Here is a 16,188-nt window from a genome sequence, read left to right on the forward strand (position 1 = left end):
GGTCTCAAACTCTGACCTCGTGATCCGCCTGCCTTGGCCTCCCAAAATGCTGGGATTACAGGCAGGAGCCACTGCACCCCGGTCAATTTTTTGTATTTTTTTAGTAGAGACAGGGTTTCACCATATTGGCCAGGCTCATCTCAAACTCCTGACCATGTGATCCGCCCGCCTCAGCCTCCCAAAGTGCTGGGATTATAGGCATGAGCCACCAAGCCCAACCAGCACCTACAATCTTTTTTTTTTTTTTGAGACGAAGTCTCGCTGCCACCCAGGCCGTAGTGCAGGGGTGCGATCTCGGCTCACTGTCACTGTAACCTCCGCCTCCTGGGTTCAAGCGATTCTCTGCCTCAGCCTCCTGAGTAGCTGCAATTCTAGGGGCCCACCACCACGCCCAGCTAATTTTTTTGTATTTTAATAGAGACCGGGTTTCACCACCTTGCCCAGGCTGGTCTCGAACTCCTGACGTCATGATCCACCCGCCTTGGCCTCCCAAAATGCTGGGATTACAGGCGTGAGCCACCGAGCCCGGCCCGCATCTGCAATCCTATAATGACGAGCTGTTGAGCTAACTCTAAGTCATTAGCCAATCTGAACCATCTTTGAATCCAAGTAGTTTTACCATCTTTTATTATAAACACCATCACATTCCAAGTTTCCTCTTTTTGATCACAAATATAGGACTTTTTCTTCTCCTCTTAAGTATACAGCATGAGACACAGCGTTGGGGCTTTCCAGCTTTCTTACAGAAATTTCCTTACGACAAGCTTAGGGTTAGCATCCACAGACCATGCTCTCGGTCACATCCTTCGACATCTGGATTGCCCAAGACGGTTGCACAGGATGCAGACTCCAAAGAGGATGAGGTTGGTACATAAAGTTTTGAATGCCAGGATAACCTGAAACAGAGGCCCCTCCACTGCCCACATTAAAAGGCTGCACAACCAGGAGGGTGCCACTTTCTGGGTGTGAGCTTAGAGCTACTGCTCCCAGGCTCTAGCCCCACCTCTTGTTTGAACACATGGCTCAAGGCTTCCCTATGGCTGGAAAAGGTGAAGAGGACGGTGGAGGTATAAGAACCCAGCAGGCCGAGCAGGGGCAGCAATCTCCGGAGGCCCGGCCTGTGCTTCCCCTCCTGGGATGGGGTGAACCGGGGGCTGGTTGGGGGTGCTAGATGATGGTCTTATTTTTACTTGGTTTAATTATTCTACATTTTATAACTCAAGGTTCAAAACTCTGTGCTAAAACTAGATTGGATGTTTCCAATTTCTCAGACACGTTCCTCCAATTTAGATTCCCAAACCAAGTATTCAAGTATTTAAAATAAATACCTGAGAATGTAAAGGGCCCAAATGGAAGCTATTTGGGCCATGATTTCTAAATTTACCATCACCCCCTACCAAGACCAGCCTTTGCTGGAGGACTAGGGATAAAGTGGGTTCTCTGGGTATCGGGGGGGGTAGGCTAGGGGATGAACTTCAGCTCCCCCGCCGATGGTCCTCCTCTGTTTTATGGTTTTTGTGAACTTGTCTCACTCACTCAGTAAGGGAGCCTGGAACTGGACTCCAAGGGAGGCAGACCATGTGCCTAAATGCAAGTATCCTCCGAAGTGGGTGCCTTTCTCACTGCAACAGGGACTGGAGCTGGTGCTCCAAGGTGTCTGTCCCTCAGCATTTCCTCAAAGGCCACACGGGACATGCTGCATGGCAGCCGCAGGATGTGGGGGGAAGTCAGGAAGCACCTCGCGAGCCTGGAGCACCCTTTGCCTCAGATTGTGGGAGCTGTGTATATGGGGAGCCACCTGAACACGGGAAGCAGCCCTGCCTCTGGGGGTGGCAGCTGTGATGGACAGGGAGGATGGAGGAGTTGGCCACGTGCAGTTCCAGACCAACTGACGACCCTAACTGTGTGAGCAACATCCACCTGTGAGCCTCGAATGTGTGGGGCCAACGCTGAGCCGCCCACCTCAGTCTCTGGGAAGAAAAGCCTCCAGGCAGCCACTAAGTCTGGGCCACAGTTCCCAGCCACCACCCACGCCGCCACAACCACAACCGCAGCCCCAGCCTCTCCGCTATGAGTGAACAACCAGAACCATATCTTACAAAGAACAGACTCAAAAAATATATATAAATAAATAAAAACCTTAAACATTCTTACAGGGATCTTAAAGAACAGAATACATGTTAAAAACCTCAGTAATTTATATCAATTTTAAGCAGTACTTTATATACAATGGGGAGAAAAACACATGCATAGTCCAAATACAATGTTGAAAACAGCATTTTCATAACAAAAAACCCCGAACACGAAGTGTTAATACCATGTACATGAATTCAAGAAGGACCACCCTTTTTGTCTGTTGCACACAGTTTATTTAACAATATGATATAAGAAATGAGTTGGTATTTTACCATTCTATACAGTGATTGAATCTTCTCGAGTTTCGTATTTATAGTAATTAGAGCGCTTGCATGATTTACACTAGAATTGCTTTTCCTCATTTCAAGTTTCACATAGAAGAAAGAAAAGAAGGCTTCTTCTCTAGTAACATTAGCATGGTCTAAGAGTGATCATCCCTATTTTTTGTCTAAAACCAGTTTTATCAGAGAAACAAAGCAACAATTTCTACATCTGCAAGACAAGTTTGGCTTCAGCCATTATGTATAGATAGATGTGTGTGGGTGTGTGTACGTGTGTGTGCACGCCGGAGTCAATTCCTATCGTCCAGGGGTAATACTGGGAGACGCCCACAGAGTTCACTATAGAAAAAAATCTTCCCGAAACATCAGAAAGTTATCGGGATACATTATAAGCTTGCATTATTTCAGGAATCAGTTCTGAATATTATTTTTCTTCTTACTTTTAAACATAAATGTTTAAAGTCTTGAAAATACAAATAAAAAATATGAATATAATGAACTTGTTTTTCCCGTTAAAAAAAGGCATGAGTCACCAGCAATGACGACAAAAAGAATCCAAACAAAACCCCCCTCCCCCCAAACAAAAACAAAACGGAAAAAAAAGAACCCCCCTCAAAAAAGAAAAAAAAAAAAAAACCAAAAAGAAAGAGACCAGATATTTAAATCAACTGGTTTTTAACAAAAAAATATATTCTTTGTATTGTCTCTTTAAACATCAATCCACCCTTCCATGGCTTGGCAGTCGCAGTTCCATCTAGGAATAAAAAGAACCTAGATGCCTGGATTTTCAGTACAAAAGGTCCAAGAACATGAAAGGGAAAAAAAGTGATGCTCTCACAATGCTACAAGCCCTCCACAAACTTCTCTAGCGTGTCCCCCGTGGTGTCCCCGACCAGGGACAGTTCGCTGGACAGCGCGCTCCTGCTGGGGGTGTTCAGCTGGGGGAGCATTGCACTCTGTTCGGGGTTCCCCAAGTGTCCCTGATCTATGGAGCTGGCCATGGTGACTGCAAGTCCGGGGTGGGGGGAACCAGTCTGGGGTGAGACGTGGTGTGGCGAAGGCTGGGGCTGTATCCGTGGTGATGGGCTGGAATGTGGAGGCTGGGACTGGGGCCGTGGAGACTGGACAGGGGCTGGAGACCGCACCTGGTTACTAAGGGATGTGGCGATCTGCTGGCCAGGAAGATGCGAGGCCTGTGGCTGTCCTGAGAGCATGTGTTGCTGGGGGCTCATGGGGTTTGGCTGGCCTGGGGACCCAATCTGCTGCTTCATCTGCTGTTGCTGCAGAATCCGCTGCTGCAGGGCTTGCTGGATGTTGGGGGTGCTGTCTGCCCCCAGCCCCGGCTGCCCCATCTGGCCAAGCTGTCCAATCTGAGCCGCCATCTGGCCCATGGAGCTGCCCTGGAGGGGCAGATGCTGCTGCATGCGCTGCTGCTGCTGCATGGCTGGTGGGTAGCCTCCGGGTCCTTGAGGCTGCTGGAACTGGCCGTGCCCCGCCATGCCCCCAGCCATGCCGGCACTCCCTTGCTGCTGCTGCTGCTGTTGCTGCTGTTGCTGCTGCTGCTGCTGCTGCTGCTGCAGCAACTGCCTCCGTAGCATTTCTCGGTACTGTGGATTCATACTCGCCATGTTGGGGTTGTGTCCTGGGTTCATGATGTTCAAGGCCTGGCCCTGGGGGTTCAGGCCTCCCATCGCCTGCTGCTGTGGAGGCACACCAGGCCGCGGCACACCAGCCTGCATGGCATTCAGGTTCTGCAGGCTGGGCTGCTGGTGCATGCCAGGCTGGGGTTGCATGCCGGGCTGGGACTGGAGGCCAGGCTGGGGCTGCATGCCAGGCTGATTGGCCACGTACTTGGCTGTGCGCTGTTTAATAAAAGCTGCCATTAGCTGCGGGTTTGATTTGAGAATGTTCAGCACCTGCTGTTGCTGCTGAGGGGAGCTGGGCGACTTCAGGGTCCGCAGCAGGTCTTGGAGAGCGCTGGGTGAGATGCTCCTGGGCGGCTGCACGCTGGGCATCCGGGGCCCAGCCACGGCCGCCTGGGCCTGCATGGATATCACAGGCCTGGGCAAGCCTGGCATGGGCTGCTGCTGGGGAAGGGGTGCCTGCTGCCACTGCCCGGGAGGCATGCTGGGCATGACGGGCCCGCTCACCTGGTTGGGTCGGGGCACATTCAGACTCACGGGGGCCATCTGGCTCCCCGGGGTCCCCATGCCCGTGCGTCCTGGGGGCATGCCGTTGTTGATGTTCACCCGGTACAGATGCTGCTGCTGCTGGGCCTCACGCTCAATCTGCCGAGCCGCTTCCACCGCTGCAGGAGGGGGCTGGGCCGGGGGCGGGGGGGGCCGGCACCTGGCTGGTAGGCTTCCCTGTGGACACCGTGGTGGGGGGCTGAGTCCGGGCCACGCTGGGGAAGCCAGCTGGTGACATGCTCACGGGTGAGGGTTGGGGCTGGGCGGGGGGCTGCGGCGTCTGGGGCGTGCTGGGCTGCTGCGTGGGGGTCCCGGGCGGTGCTGAGGTAGGAGAAGGCAGACTCTGCTGAGGCACGTTGCGGGTGTTCATGGTGGCCATCCGCCGGCGCATGAGCTGGGCCTGCTGCAGGCGGTGCTGGATCTGCTGCTGGCGGAGCTTGTGTTTAATGTTGAGGCAGAAGGGCACAGGGCATTTGTTTTCTTGGCAGTGCTTGGCGTGGTAGCAGCAGAGGGCGATGAGCTGCTTGCACACCGGGCAGCCCCCATTGGTCTTGCGCTTGCAGCCCTTGGTGTGCTGCACCACCCGCTTCATCTTCTGGCAGGATGGCAGCGAGCAGTTGGCGTTGCGGCACTGGCACGCGTGCACCAGTGACTGGATGCAGCGCTGGATGCTCAGCCGGCGCGACTCCTGGGGGCTCTTTGACTGTGGCTCGCCCTGGCTGCTGCCCTCGTCGTCCAGGCCCAGCCCCCACTTCACCATCTTATGGGCATGGCTCTTCGTGTTATAGCAGTTGATGCAGAGGTCGTAGTCCTGCAAGCAAGGAAAGGGCACAGGCCCGGTGTCAGCATGGGGCCCAGTACCACCAGGCACCCTGGCTGCTTCCCTACACCTCTAAGTCTGGGTCTGTGCCAGGAGACCCAGGCAGGATAGGAGACCCAGACAGGATGGGAGCATGGACAGGACGGGAGCATGAACAGGACAGGATGGGAGACGCAGACAAGATGGGAGCACAGACAGGACGGGAGACCTGGACAGGACGGGAGCACTGACAGGTGGGAGACCCAGACAGGATGGGAGCGTGGACAGGTGAGCAACTTGGACAGGAAGGGAGCACGGACAGAACAGGAGCACGGACAGGTGGGAGACCCACACAGGAAGCGCGCACAGACAGGACGGGAATATAGACAGGATGGGAGCACGGCCAGGACGGGGGCACAGTCAGGACGGGGGCACGGACAGGACGGGGGCACAGTCAGGACGGGGGCACGGACAGGACGGGGGCACAGTCGGGACGGGAGCACGGACAGGACGGGGGCACAGTCGGGACGGGGGCACGGACAGGACGGGGGCACAGTCGGGACGGGGGCACGGACAGGACGGGGGCACAGTCGGGACGGGGGCACGGACAGGACGGGGGCACAGTCGGGACGGGGGCACGGACAGGACGGGGGCACAGTCGGGACGGGGGCACGGACAGGACGGGGGCACAGTCGGGACGGGAGCATGGACAGGACGGGGGCACGGTCGGGACGGGAGCACGGACAGGATGGGAGCACGGACAGGACGGGGGCACAGTCAGGACGGGAGCACAGACAGGACGGGAGCACAGACAGGACGGGAGCACGGACAGGATGGGGGCACAGTCAGGATGGGAGCATGGACAGGATGGGAGCACGGACAGGACGGGGGCACAGTCAGGATGGGAGCACGGACAGGATGGGAGCACGGACAGGACGGGGGCACAGTCAGGATGGGAGCATGGACAGGATGGGAGCACGGACAGGACGGGGGCACAGTCAGGATGGGAACACGGACAGGACGGGGACATGGACCATCTATGTGTTGCTCCCAAGGACCTTCACTCCTGGGAACAGCCCTGAAGGCTCAAAGATAACCTGACCTATGCCCTGAGAAGCCCTGGCCTGTGAGCTCAGGGACAGTAGACACCAGCCCCTGTTCCTTCTGACTTCCTCTGCCCTAGGAGTCACATCGGCCCCTGCCACAGCCTGTTCAACTCCTGTACTCAAACTATGAAGCCTGACAGTGAAAGGTTGAGAGAGGCCGGTCCCTCCCAAAGCGCCAATAGCTGCCAGGAAGTGCCTCTGGGAAGGCCTGGGCTATCCACAGCGCATCAGTGGGCCTTCCCCAATGCGCAAGCCCAAGTTACTGAAAACTGCTTGCACGTGGCAACCTGATGGAGTCCTAGGACCAGGTACGATGACTGTGTTCACAGAAAGATATGAAAACTGCCGTATTCAGAAACTAGAAAGAGGACAAAGGAGACTGGAGAAAGAGGGAAAGCAGGAGAGGTGTGTGAGGGTGGGGAGAGAAGAAAGGCCCTCACTCTGCTGAGAACCCGTTCTACCTCCCTACAGACACCACAGCAAGTAAGTGGGCTCCGGGTTGGCAGGTGATGGTGACTGTCCTGGGAGGGGATGGTGGGATCTGTCACCTGCCTGCCTTGCACAGCCTGATTCAACCCATGCAAGGGACACCTGCGCCATTTTGCAGTGGGGTTAAAATTCCTAGAGGGGAGTGAGGGAGCATGACTGTGGGGTCTGTCGGGAACAAGCGACCAGAGGGGCCCAAGCCGCCAACAGGACAGTGGGTGTTTCCAGCCGTTTAGCAAGACTATAACTGGGCACAGCCAGGCCAGACTTCCCAGCATAGCCTCCCTCTGGCTATCCCCAGGGTCAGGCCTGTGGCTGTGGCTACACAGAGTAGGTTTAGGAAACACACACGGCAACGCCTTCTGCCTTGTGACACTGTCCTACTTCTGGAGGAGTCAGTGCAGCCGCCGTCTGGTACAGACACCAACCCTGGCACCCATGCAAAGGGACAGGATGCTTCGTCAGACCCCAAGCCAGCTTCGGGGGTGGGGGTGGGGGCGGCACAGGGCCTACCTCGCACACAGTGCAGTGCCAGCGTGTCTCCACGTGGTGCTTGCACTCGTTGCAGGTGTAGACAAAGCGGTCCTGGCCCTGGGTGTGCAGCTCCACCAGCATGCAGAGCGTGGACCACTTGGAGCGGCGCAAGGAGGAGAACTCCCAGTGCTTGTCTCTGGCAAGGGTGAGGAAGGCATCGCGCCCATCCATGAGGTCACAGCTGAGCAGGGGGTCGGGGTCGACGATGGGGGGCAGGGTGTTGATGACAGGCCCGGCGTGCAGGTGGATCACAAAGAAGACCTGCAGGAGAGGAGGGGCTTTAGTCTCACACAAGGGATGTGGCATCTCCAGTGGTGAGCTCAGGGCAGTCGCTCTGAGCCAGCCTGCACAAAAGGCAGGTGGCTGAGCCTGAAAGCCCTGATGACTTGGGATGGAACGGAATTGGTGACACGTTGCATGGTGTCACCCTACTGGTCCACTTGGCTTCCTAGGGACCACTTTCCTCCCGCCACAGACCTGCACAGGGGCCCTCGACCGCCAGCTGCAAGTCTTTCCCTCCTTTTGGCTGCAGCACTGCAGCCCACGCCTACCTCCTTGTGCTTCTCCATGGTGGCATACAGCTTCTGGGACAGGTCATTGGACACGTTGGGCATGCTGGGCTTCTTCTTATTGGCGCGGCTGATGCTGCTTTTGTTCTTGTTAGTTTTCTTGTTATTCTTCTTCTTGGCATTCTTGCTGTCACCCTGACTGCCCTGCAACAACACGCAAGGTTGTGAGACCAGGTAAGTGCCCCTCCACACTTGGCATGGATTCCCAGCTCCCAGGCCATGGGCATCAGGAAGCTCAGGCCAAAGCAGGTCACTGCCAGGCAGACCCCACACGTGCACAGCTACAGGTGGCTGCAGGTGCTGCTGCCTTCGGGACAGAGCAGGGCCTGTCCTCGGCTAGGCTGGTGCCATTATCAGCTTTATGCCACGGTGCCTCTAGAGTGGAAAACAGACGCAGAGTGCAAGTTCAGAAATTAACAAATTAGGGCAGTGGGCGCCGTTTCCACTGCACCACAACCAGAGGCGGAAGATTCCATGTCACAGCTGTGGTCAGCGGCTGCCTGCCTTGAGGAAGGCTCTACACACCCGAGAAAGCGAGAGCTCTCAGGAGACAGGAGAGCCGCTGATGGGAAAAGCAGCTGCCCCATCAAGAGCAGGGACTCCAAGGCCCCTGCAGGGTCCACTCAAGGCCTGCTGAGAGCAGGCTGGCTCCCTGCCGGGGCCATCAGTGCTGCACCTGACTGGCTGAAGTTGGGCTTGCTCTCAGCCCACAGGCTCCTCCTCTGGAAAGAACGCAGGCTTGTTACTCATTTACACTTCCACAGATAGCTTTATTTTTTTTTGAGAGATGGAGTTTCCCTCTTGTTACCAAGCTGGAGTGCAGTGGTGTGATCTCGGGTTCAAGTGATTCTCCTCCCTCAGCCTCCTGAGTAGCTGGGATTACAGGCACCCCCCACCATACCCGGCTACTTATTAATTTTTTGAGACAGAGTCTTGTCCTTGTCACCCAGGCTGAAGTGCAGTGGCGCGATCTCGGCTCACTGCAACCTCTGCCTCCAAGGTTCAAGCGATTCTCCTGCCTCAGCCTCCCTAGTACCTGGGATTATAGGCGCGGCCCACTATACCCAGCTAATTTTTGTATTTTTAGTAGAGACGGGGTTTCACCATGTTGGCCAGGCTGGTCTCAAACTCCGGACCTCGGGTGATACACCCGCCTGGGCCTCCCACAGTGCTGGGATTACAGGCGGGAGCCACCGTGCCCAGCCAGAGAGCTTAATTTTTAACAAGATGAGAGAGAGAGACTTGGTGTTCAAAGAGAGGGGTCAGTCCAAAGAGAATTCAACAATCCCGCCTCACTGACAAGGAGCCCAAGGAGCCCAAATGTCACGTGGGTCCTCCATGGGATTCGGGACAGAAAAGGCACATGAGGGGAAAACTGAGGAAATTGGAACAAAGTGTGAACTTTAGTTAATAATAATGCATCAACATCAACAAATGGCTCACCGTGGCAGCAGACGTGCCACGCTAAGACATTAGTAACAGAAGAAACTGGGTGCTGGAATATACTGGAACTCTCTGCTCAATTTGTGTGTCAGCCTTAAAACAAAGGAAGCCTTTTTTTTTTTTTTGAGACGGAGTCTCGCTCTGTCACTAGGCTGAAGTGCAGTGGTGCAATCTTGGCTCACTGCAACCTGGGTTCAAGCGATTCTCCTGCCTCAGCCTCTTCAGTAGCTGGGACTACAGGCGTGCACCACCACACCCAGCTAATTTTTTTTTTTTTTTTTGAGACGGAGTCTCGCTTTGTGGTCCAGGCTGGAGTGCAGTGGCCGGATCTCAGCTCACTGCAAGCTCCGCCTCCCGGGTTTACGCCATTCTCCTGCCTCAGCCTCCCGAGTAGCTGGGACTACAGGCACCCGCCACCTCGCCCGGCTAGTTTTTTTTTTGTATTTTTTAGTAGAGACGGGGTTTCACCGTGTTAGCCAGGATGGTCTCAATCTCCTGACCTCGTGATCCGCCCGTCTCGGCCTCCCAAAGTGCTGGGATTACAGGCTTGAGCCACCGCGCCCGGCCTAATTTTTGTATTTTTAGTAGAGACAGGGTTTCACCATGTTGGCCAGGCTGGTTTCAGACTCCTGATCTCAAGCAATCTGCCTGCCTTGGCCTCCCAAAGTGCTAGGATTCCAGGCACGAGCCACTGCATCGGCCGGTATCTATTTTTTCTTTTTTTTTTTTGAGTTGGAGTCTTGCTCTGTTACCAGGCCAGAGTGCAGTGGCGCGATCCCGGTTCACTGCAATCTCCGCCTCCCAGGTTCAAGCGAGTCTCCTGCCTCAGCCTCCCGAGTAGCTGGGACTACAGGCACGCGCCACCACACCCGGCTAATTTTTGTGTTTTTAGTAGAGACGGGGTTTCACCATGTTGGCCAAGCTGGTCTCAAACTCCTGACTTCAAGTGATCCACCCGCCTTGGCCTCCCAAAGCGCTGGGATTACAGGCGTGAGCCACCATGCCCAGCCTGGAAGTCTATTTTTACAAAATTGTAAAATAAATATGTTCATGAAATTAAGAAAATATAGACAAGTAATTTTAAAAAGTTTTGTTTTTCTGGTCTTCCTGAGCAGCAGTGTTCTGTGTTCTGGAGCTTTCCCTGGGTACGTTTGTCTCTGTGTTTGCGACATTCCTCATGAAGCTGGGAGTACATACAGGGAGCTGGTTCCATTTCTCACCCCACCTGACACTGTCGCGAGCCTTTCCCCATTTCCCAGACTCGACAGCATGATTTTTAATGGCAAAGCAGTGCTCCACCCCACGCACGGGCCCTCACTAAAGGGGACCCCCAGACCGAGCTCCTGGGGTGCTGCTGATGAAGGCATGTCCCTGCCCATTGTTGTCCATGAACCAAACACACACGGGACAGCAGGTCTACATACCGACACCTCAGCATCCCGCCCTCCCTAGTACATGCATGTCCCCGGTGCACAGGGAAGGCTGCCCCAGCAGGAGCCGCTATCGGGCCTGTCTTCTGGACAGCCCTGCTGCTGCCATGCCACAGGCAGGTGCCCCCTCCTGGGGTGGGACTCAGCAGTGTTCTCCCTCAGAGCCCTCTCCCTGCAGCAGCAGGGGGGTGCGTCCCTGTGCTCTGTCGAGTGCTTCTGGGAGCTCAGTGGTCAGGGCACTGGCTCTGATGGACACTAGAGGCTTCCATGCCTGGTGGCCCAGGTTCCTTCTTCTGCAGTGACCCCTGCCACCCCATACAGGACTGCGGCAGCTCTTATCAGGCCGCCTCCTGCTGCAGCATCTGGGATGCAGAGCCTGGGTTCGCAAAACCAGCTGTCACTGTTGTGCTAAGCACAAACACTGCCCCCTTCAAAGCCTGTCTTGGACGTGGTATCCTCCTGTGTCACCCTCAGGAGATGGAACTCAAGCATTACCTCATCAGACACCAGTGAGGCCTACTACACTCCAGCGGGAGCAAGTCAGAAAACAACAGGCCAGGAGCTCTGCTTAGGAACCACCTGGGACGTAAACCCACGCCGTCCCCTGCCCGTGCCTCCTCTGTCCTGTGAATGACACTCTGGGGTGCAGTCCAGCAGGCGGCTGCCTCTCAACCACCTGTGCAGTGAGCACGAGTGTGCGTGGCGGAAGCGGCCCAGGCCCCACACTGAGTCCGCAGCCCAACCGGCACCCACCTCACAGACCTGCTCTCATATGCGACAAGCACCAGAGTGGCAACACGTCCCCAGCCGGCACCCGGCTGCCTCTCCCTTGGCAGCGGCTCAGTCCCATGCAGGAGGCACCTCCATTCATGGTTTTTCCTCACTGGTCACAATGGCCTGTCCTGACTTCTGGGGCTGCAGCCTTCAACATTCGTCATCGCTCTCCCTACACCTACAGCTACAGCCCACACCCACACCACCATCATCTCTTTCCCAGACAGCTGCAGAAACCCGCACATGGCGAGCCTCCTCCCACTGCCTGGAGGGTCCTCTTCCAGCACCTTCCTGTGGTGGGCGGGTCTGGCCCACACATCACCTCCCCAAGGCTCCTTCCCCTTCAGAGCTCCACCACACTCAGAGCACACCATGCTCGGGTCTGAGTTCTTTTTGTTTCACATCCTACCAGGACACAGCCACTCCCTTGGGGGCAGGGATAGGGTTTTGTTTGTTTGTTTTGAAACAGAGTCTTGCACTGTCTCCTGGCCTGGAGTGCAATGGCGTGATCTCAGCTCACTGCAACCTCTGCCTCCCGGGTCCAAGCGTTTCTCCTGCCTCAGCCTCCCTAGCAGCTGGGATTACAGGTGTCTGCCACCACACCTGGCTAATTTTTTGTATTTTTAGTACAGATGGGGTTTCACCGTGTTAGGCAGGCTAGTCTCGATTTCCTGAACTTGAGATCTGTCCACCTCGGCCTCCCAAAGCGCTGGGATTACAGGCGTGAGCCAACATGCCCGGCCAGGGATGCGGTTTTGTCTGGCTCACTCTGCACTGCCTGGCACTCAGGGGCAGCGCCAAGGAGAGGGCAGTAGGGCATGAGCACCATTTGCGAAGTGGCCACCAAACACGAGGACAAGGCCTGGCAACCCTGTGCCTCCTGACTCACTTTTTACATCAGCGGGCTGTGTCCTGACTGCCACCATGTCCCATTTTCTGTCTTCCTCTCTCTCCTCTCCGAGTCTAAGTGGACCCCCAGCTCCCCAGAGCATCCACCATGCACAGAGCGCAGAGCCCACGCTGTTGCCCACCAACGCCCTGTGCTGCAGATGGTGTCAATATGCGTGTGTGAACAGAGACACCACCACAGAAAGGACCTAACAGTCGACAAGCGCCTCCCAGCCTGCCACCCTGCAGCTCTGGCGGGACACATGGGCAGTGGGGTTCAGACAAGCGTCTGTTACCTCAGTGGTTTCACTGGCTGCAGTGCTCTCTTCCTTTTTCCTCTCCTCTTCTTCTTGTTCTAGTTCCTTAATGCTCTCTTCTAACACATTGGGCCAGAAATCACCTTCAAAATAGGGCAGTTCCTTGGCACTGGTGAGCCTATCTTCAGTTGCTTGTTTGAAAATATCCTGAGTGGGCAAAGCACAACAGTGAGATCAGGGCCATGTACGCGCGCCCCCCACCATGGTGCGGCAGACCCCCACGCAAGCACACCCCTCACCACGGTATGGCGGAACCCCCCCTACACATGTGCACCCCCCACCACGGTGCTGGAGCCCGTGTGTGCAACAGTGATGCACAGGCCCCAATGCCCGCTGACGGAAACAGCTTCAACTGTGCTGCTCTCAGACGGCCAGGGCAAAGCCTCAATCAGCTGAAGAAAATTCTTACTTTAGGCTTTTATTTTTCTGCTTTCTAATCCTCATAAGTGAAGGTAATTAACAAGTATGTAAATGCAAGAAAAAGGCACACAAACATCCTTCACTCAGTTGTGACAAAAGCCACCACACCTTCCTTCAGCACCAAGTACCTTGTAGTCATGAATGATCCGCTCTGCAAATGCCTTGTCCAGCATCTTTTTGTACCACTCCTGCAGTCGTTTTGGCTTGGGTATTTTTTGATCAGGTGGGTGGCAATGGAAGATGTAATCGTCTCCTTCACTTGGAGGACAGGCCCAGATGTGCCCTGTCACATACCTGCAGGACCCACACATACATGTCAGATGAAAGTGCCAGTGAAATCGGCCCTGCCTTGAAGGAGTTACAGCAGAGGAGCAAGGACTAAAACCAGGACAGAAGTAACCAGAGAGACAAGAGAGAACGAATGCCCACAAGGCTGGGTGTGGTGGGGGCAAGGCTGGAACTTTATCCCAAGCAAATGCAAGCCTGCAAATTGGCCCTGAAACACTTCTCCCTCGGGGTGCACACAGAGGGCCCGGCCAAGGCTGCAAAGGAAACCTGAGGCCTCATTAAAGAACCAGGGAATATGATGGCTCATGAAGGCAATGCCATCCCCTTCCTCCTGTGCACTGTAAAGGCAGTTTAGTTATCTATTTCTCTCCAAGGGTCAGTATCAACATAAATCTCATTCCTTCTGTTCAAGACACTTTGATCAAATGCCCCTAACCTTTTCAAGTTTCAGAAGGGAATGGGGCAGGTCTAGAGTACAGAAACCAAGTGCTAGAGAAGGAAGCCAGACCCGAGACAGCACACACTGCAGGGTTCCATTTGCACAAAGGATTCACAAAAGACAAATTCAGAGAGACAAAGTAGATTAGTGGTCGCCTGGGGCAGAGATGGATTAACAGCAAGGAGCAGGAGGAAATTTTCTTTCTTTTTTTCTTTTTGAGACGGAATTTCGTTCTTGTTGCCCAGGGTGGCGTGCAATGGCATGATCTCGACTCACAGCAACCTCATCTCCCCGGTTCAAGCGATTCTCCTGCCCCCGCCTCCCAAGTAGCTGGGATTAGAGGCGCCTGCCACCACACCCGGCTAATTTTTTGTATTTTTAGTAGATACAGGGTTTCACCATGTTGGTCAGGCTGGTCTTGAACTCCTGATCTCAGGTGATCTACCTGCCTTGGCCTCCCAAAGTGCTGGGATTACAGACTGGGTGAGCCACCACACCCAGCCAATTTTTTTTTTTTTTTTTTTTTTTTTTTGAGACGGAGTCTCGCTCTGTCGCCCAGGCTGGAGTGCAGTGGCGCGATCTCGGCTCACTGCAAGCTCCGCCTCCCGGGTTCACGCCATTCTCCTGCCTCAGCCTCCCGAGTAGCTGGGACTACAGGCGCCCGCCACCGCGCCCGGCTAATTTTTTGTATTTTTAGTAGAGACGGGGTTTCACCGTGGTCTCGATCTCCTGACCTTGTGATCCGCCCGCCTCGGCCTCCCAAAGTGCTGGGATTACAGGCGTGAGCCACTGAGCCTAGCCTTTTAAAAAATTTTTAGTAGAGGTGGGGTTTCACCATGTTGGTCATGTTGGTTGTAAACTCCTGACTTCAGGTGATCCACCGCAGCAGGAGGGATCTTACAGGCCAGTAACAATGTTCTGAAACTGACTTGTGATACTCGCACTAATGGGTAAAGTTACTAAAAACCACTGAGTCATACATCCGAAAAAGGGGAATTCTATGATATATAAATTTTGCCTCAATAAAGGTAAAAAAAAAAAAAAAAAAAAAAAAGGAATGAAAAGAAGGTAAAGGTAGGGAAAGAGCTTGCTACGTGCCCACGAGCCAGATCTGTGAGGCTCCGGGAGCACCTGGAAAGGGGTGCTTTAGAGATTCTGAATTGATCTTAGGATGTAAAAATAAAAACATATAAAACTTAAAACACCCATTATGTCACAGAATAAACAAACAGTAAAAAATGGTTTTTACTAGTTCCAAATAATTTAATCCAAACTCACCCCAATTTCTTCACATACTCTAGATATCCAATAAGGATCTCATGGTAAACAGCTGTGCGGAGGCAACGTGGCCGGAAGAAATGAATACTATCCAGATAAGAAATGTACACACGCCTGTGGGAAGGAGGCACATGTTTAACTCAGGGTATCCCCTCAAATTTGAAATCAAATACAAGCAACAAAAAACACCCTGGAAGTTTAATTTTTAGACAGGGTCTCACTCTGCCATTCAGGCTGCAATGCGGTGGTGCAGTCACAGCCCACTGCAGTCTCAACCTCATGGGCTCAAGCAATCCTCCTGCCTCAGACTCCCACGTAGTTAGGATGACAAAGCATGAACCACCATGCCCAGATAATTTATTTTTTGTAGCGACAGGGTCTCACTTTGTTGCCCAGACTTGTCCCAAACTCCTGTGCTCCAGTGATTCTCCCACCTAGGCCTCCCACAGTGCTGTGATTATAGGTGTGAGCCACTGCCCATGGCCAGTTTTTGTTTTGATGGTATTTACACTGGCCACAAAAAGGATGTGATAAACAAACAAAACAACCAAAAAAACGCACAAAAAAACAAAAAAAACTGGTCACCAACTCTGCTGCCAACCAGTTAAATGGAATTCAGTTTTCGTCATTGAATAAAAGGATGAATGGCACCCCTCGGCACAGAGAGCCACAGTTGGGGCGAAATGAGAAAAGCCACTTTTAGTTCTCTCTTGCCCAGATTCCTGATGGCACATGAAGTCCCTCGTGGCAGAGCTACTTCCTCTGTGCAGGTACCAGGCTGCCCCATCCCAACTCCCCAGGTTTACCTGCC

The 16,188-nt window shown here is 54.1% G+C and overlaps 1 protein-coding gene across 1 annotated transcript in view; it reads right to left on the bottom strand.

Annotated features, from left to right (window-relative positions):
* Positions 1-610: 610 nt before the first annotated feature.
* Positions 611-16,188, bottom strand: part of CREBB (CREB binding protein) — a 158,632-nt gene continuing 143,054 nt past the window's right edge. The window contains 7 exon segments of the mRNA XM_011717621.2: positions 611-4,756; positions 4,758-5,417; positions 7,511-7,792; positions 8,083-8,244; positions 12,932-13,099; positions 13,501-13,666; positions 15,378-15,491. Coding sequence (XP_011715923.2) covers positions 3,260-4,756; positions 4,758-5,417; positions 7,511-7,792; positions 8,083-8,244; positions 12,932-13,099; positions 13,501-13,666; positions 15,378-15,491 — 3,049 coding nt within the window. The 3' untranslated portion in view covers positions 611-3,259.

The sequence above is a fragment of the Macaca nemestrina genome, chromosome 18, assembly GCF_043159975.1.
Source record: "Macaca nemestrina isolate mMacNem1 chromosome 18, mMacNem.hap1, whole genome shotgun sequence".
NCBI lineage: Eukaryota > Metazoa > Chordata > Mammalia > Primates > Cercopithecidae > Macaca > Macaca nemestrina.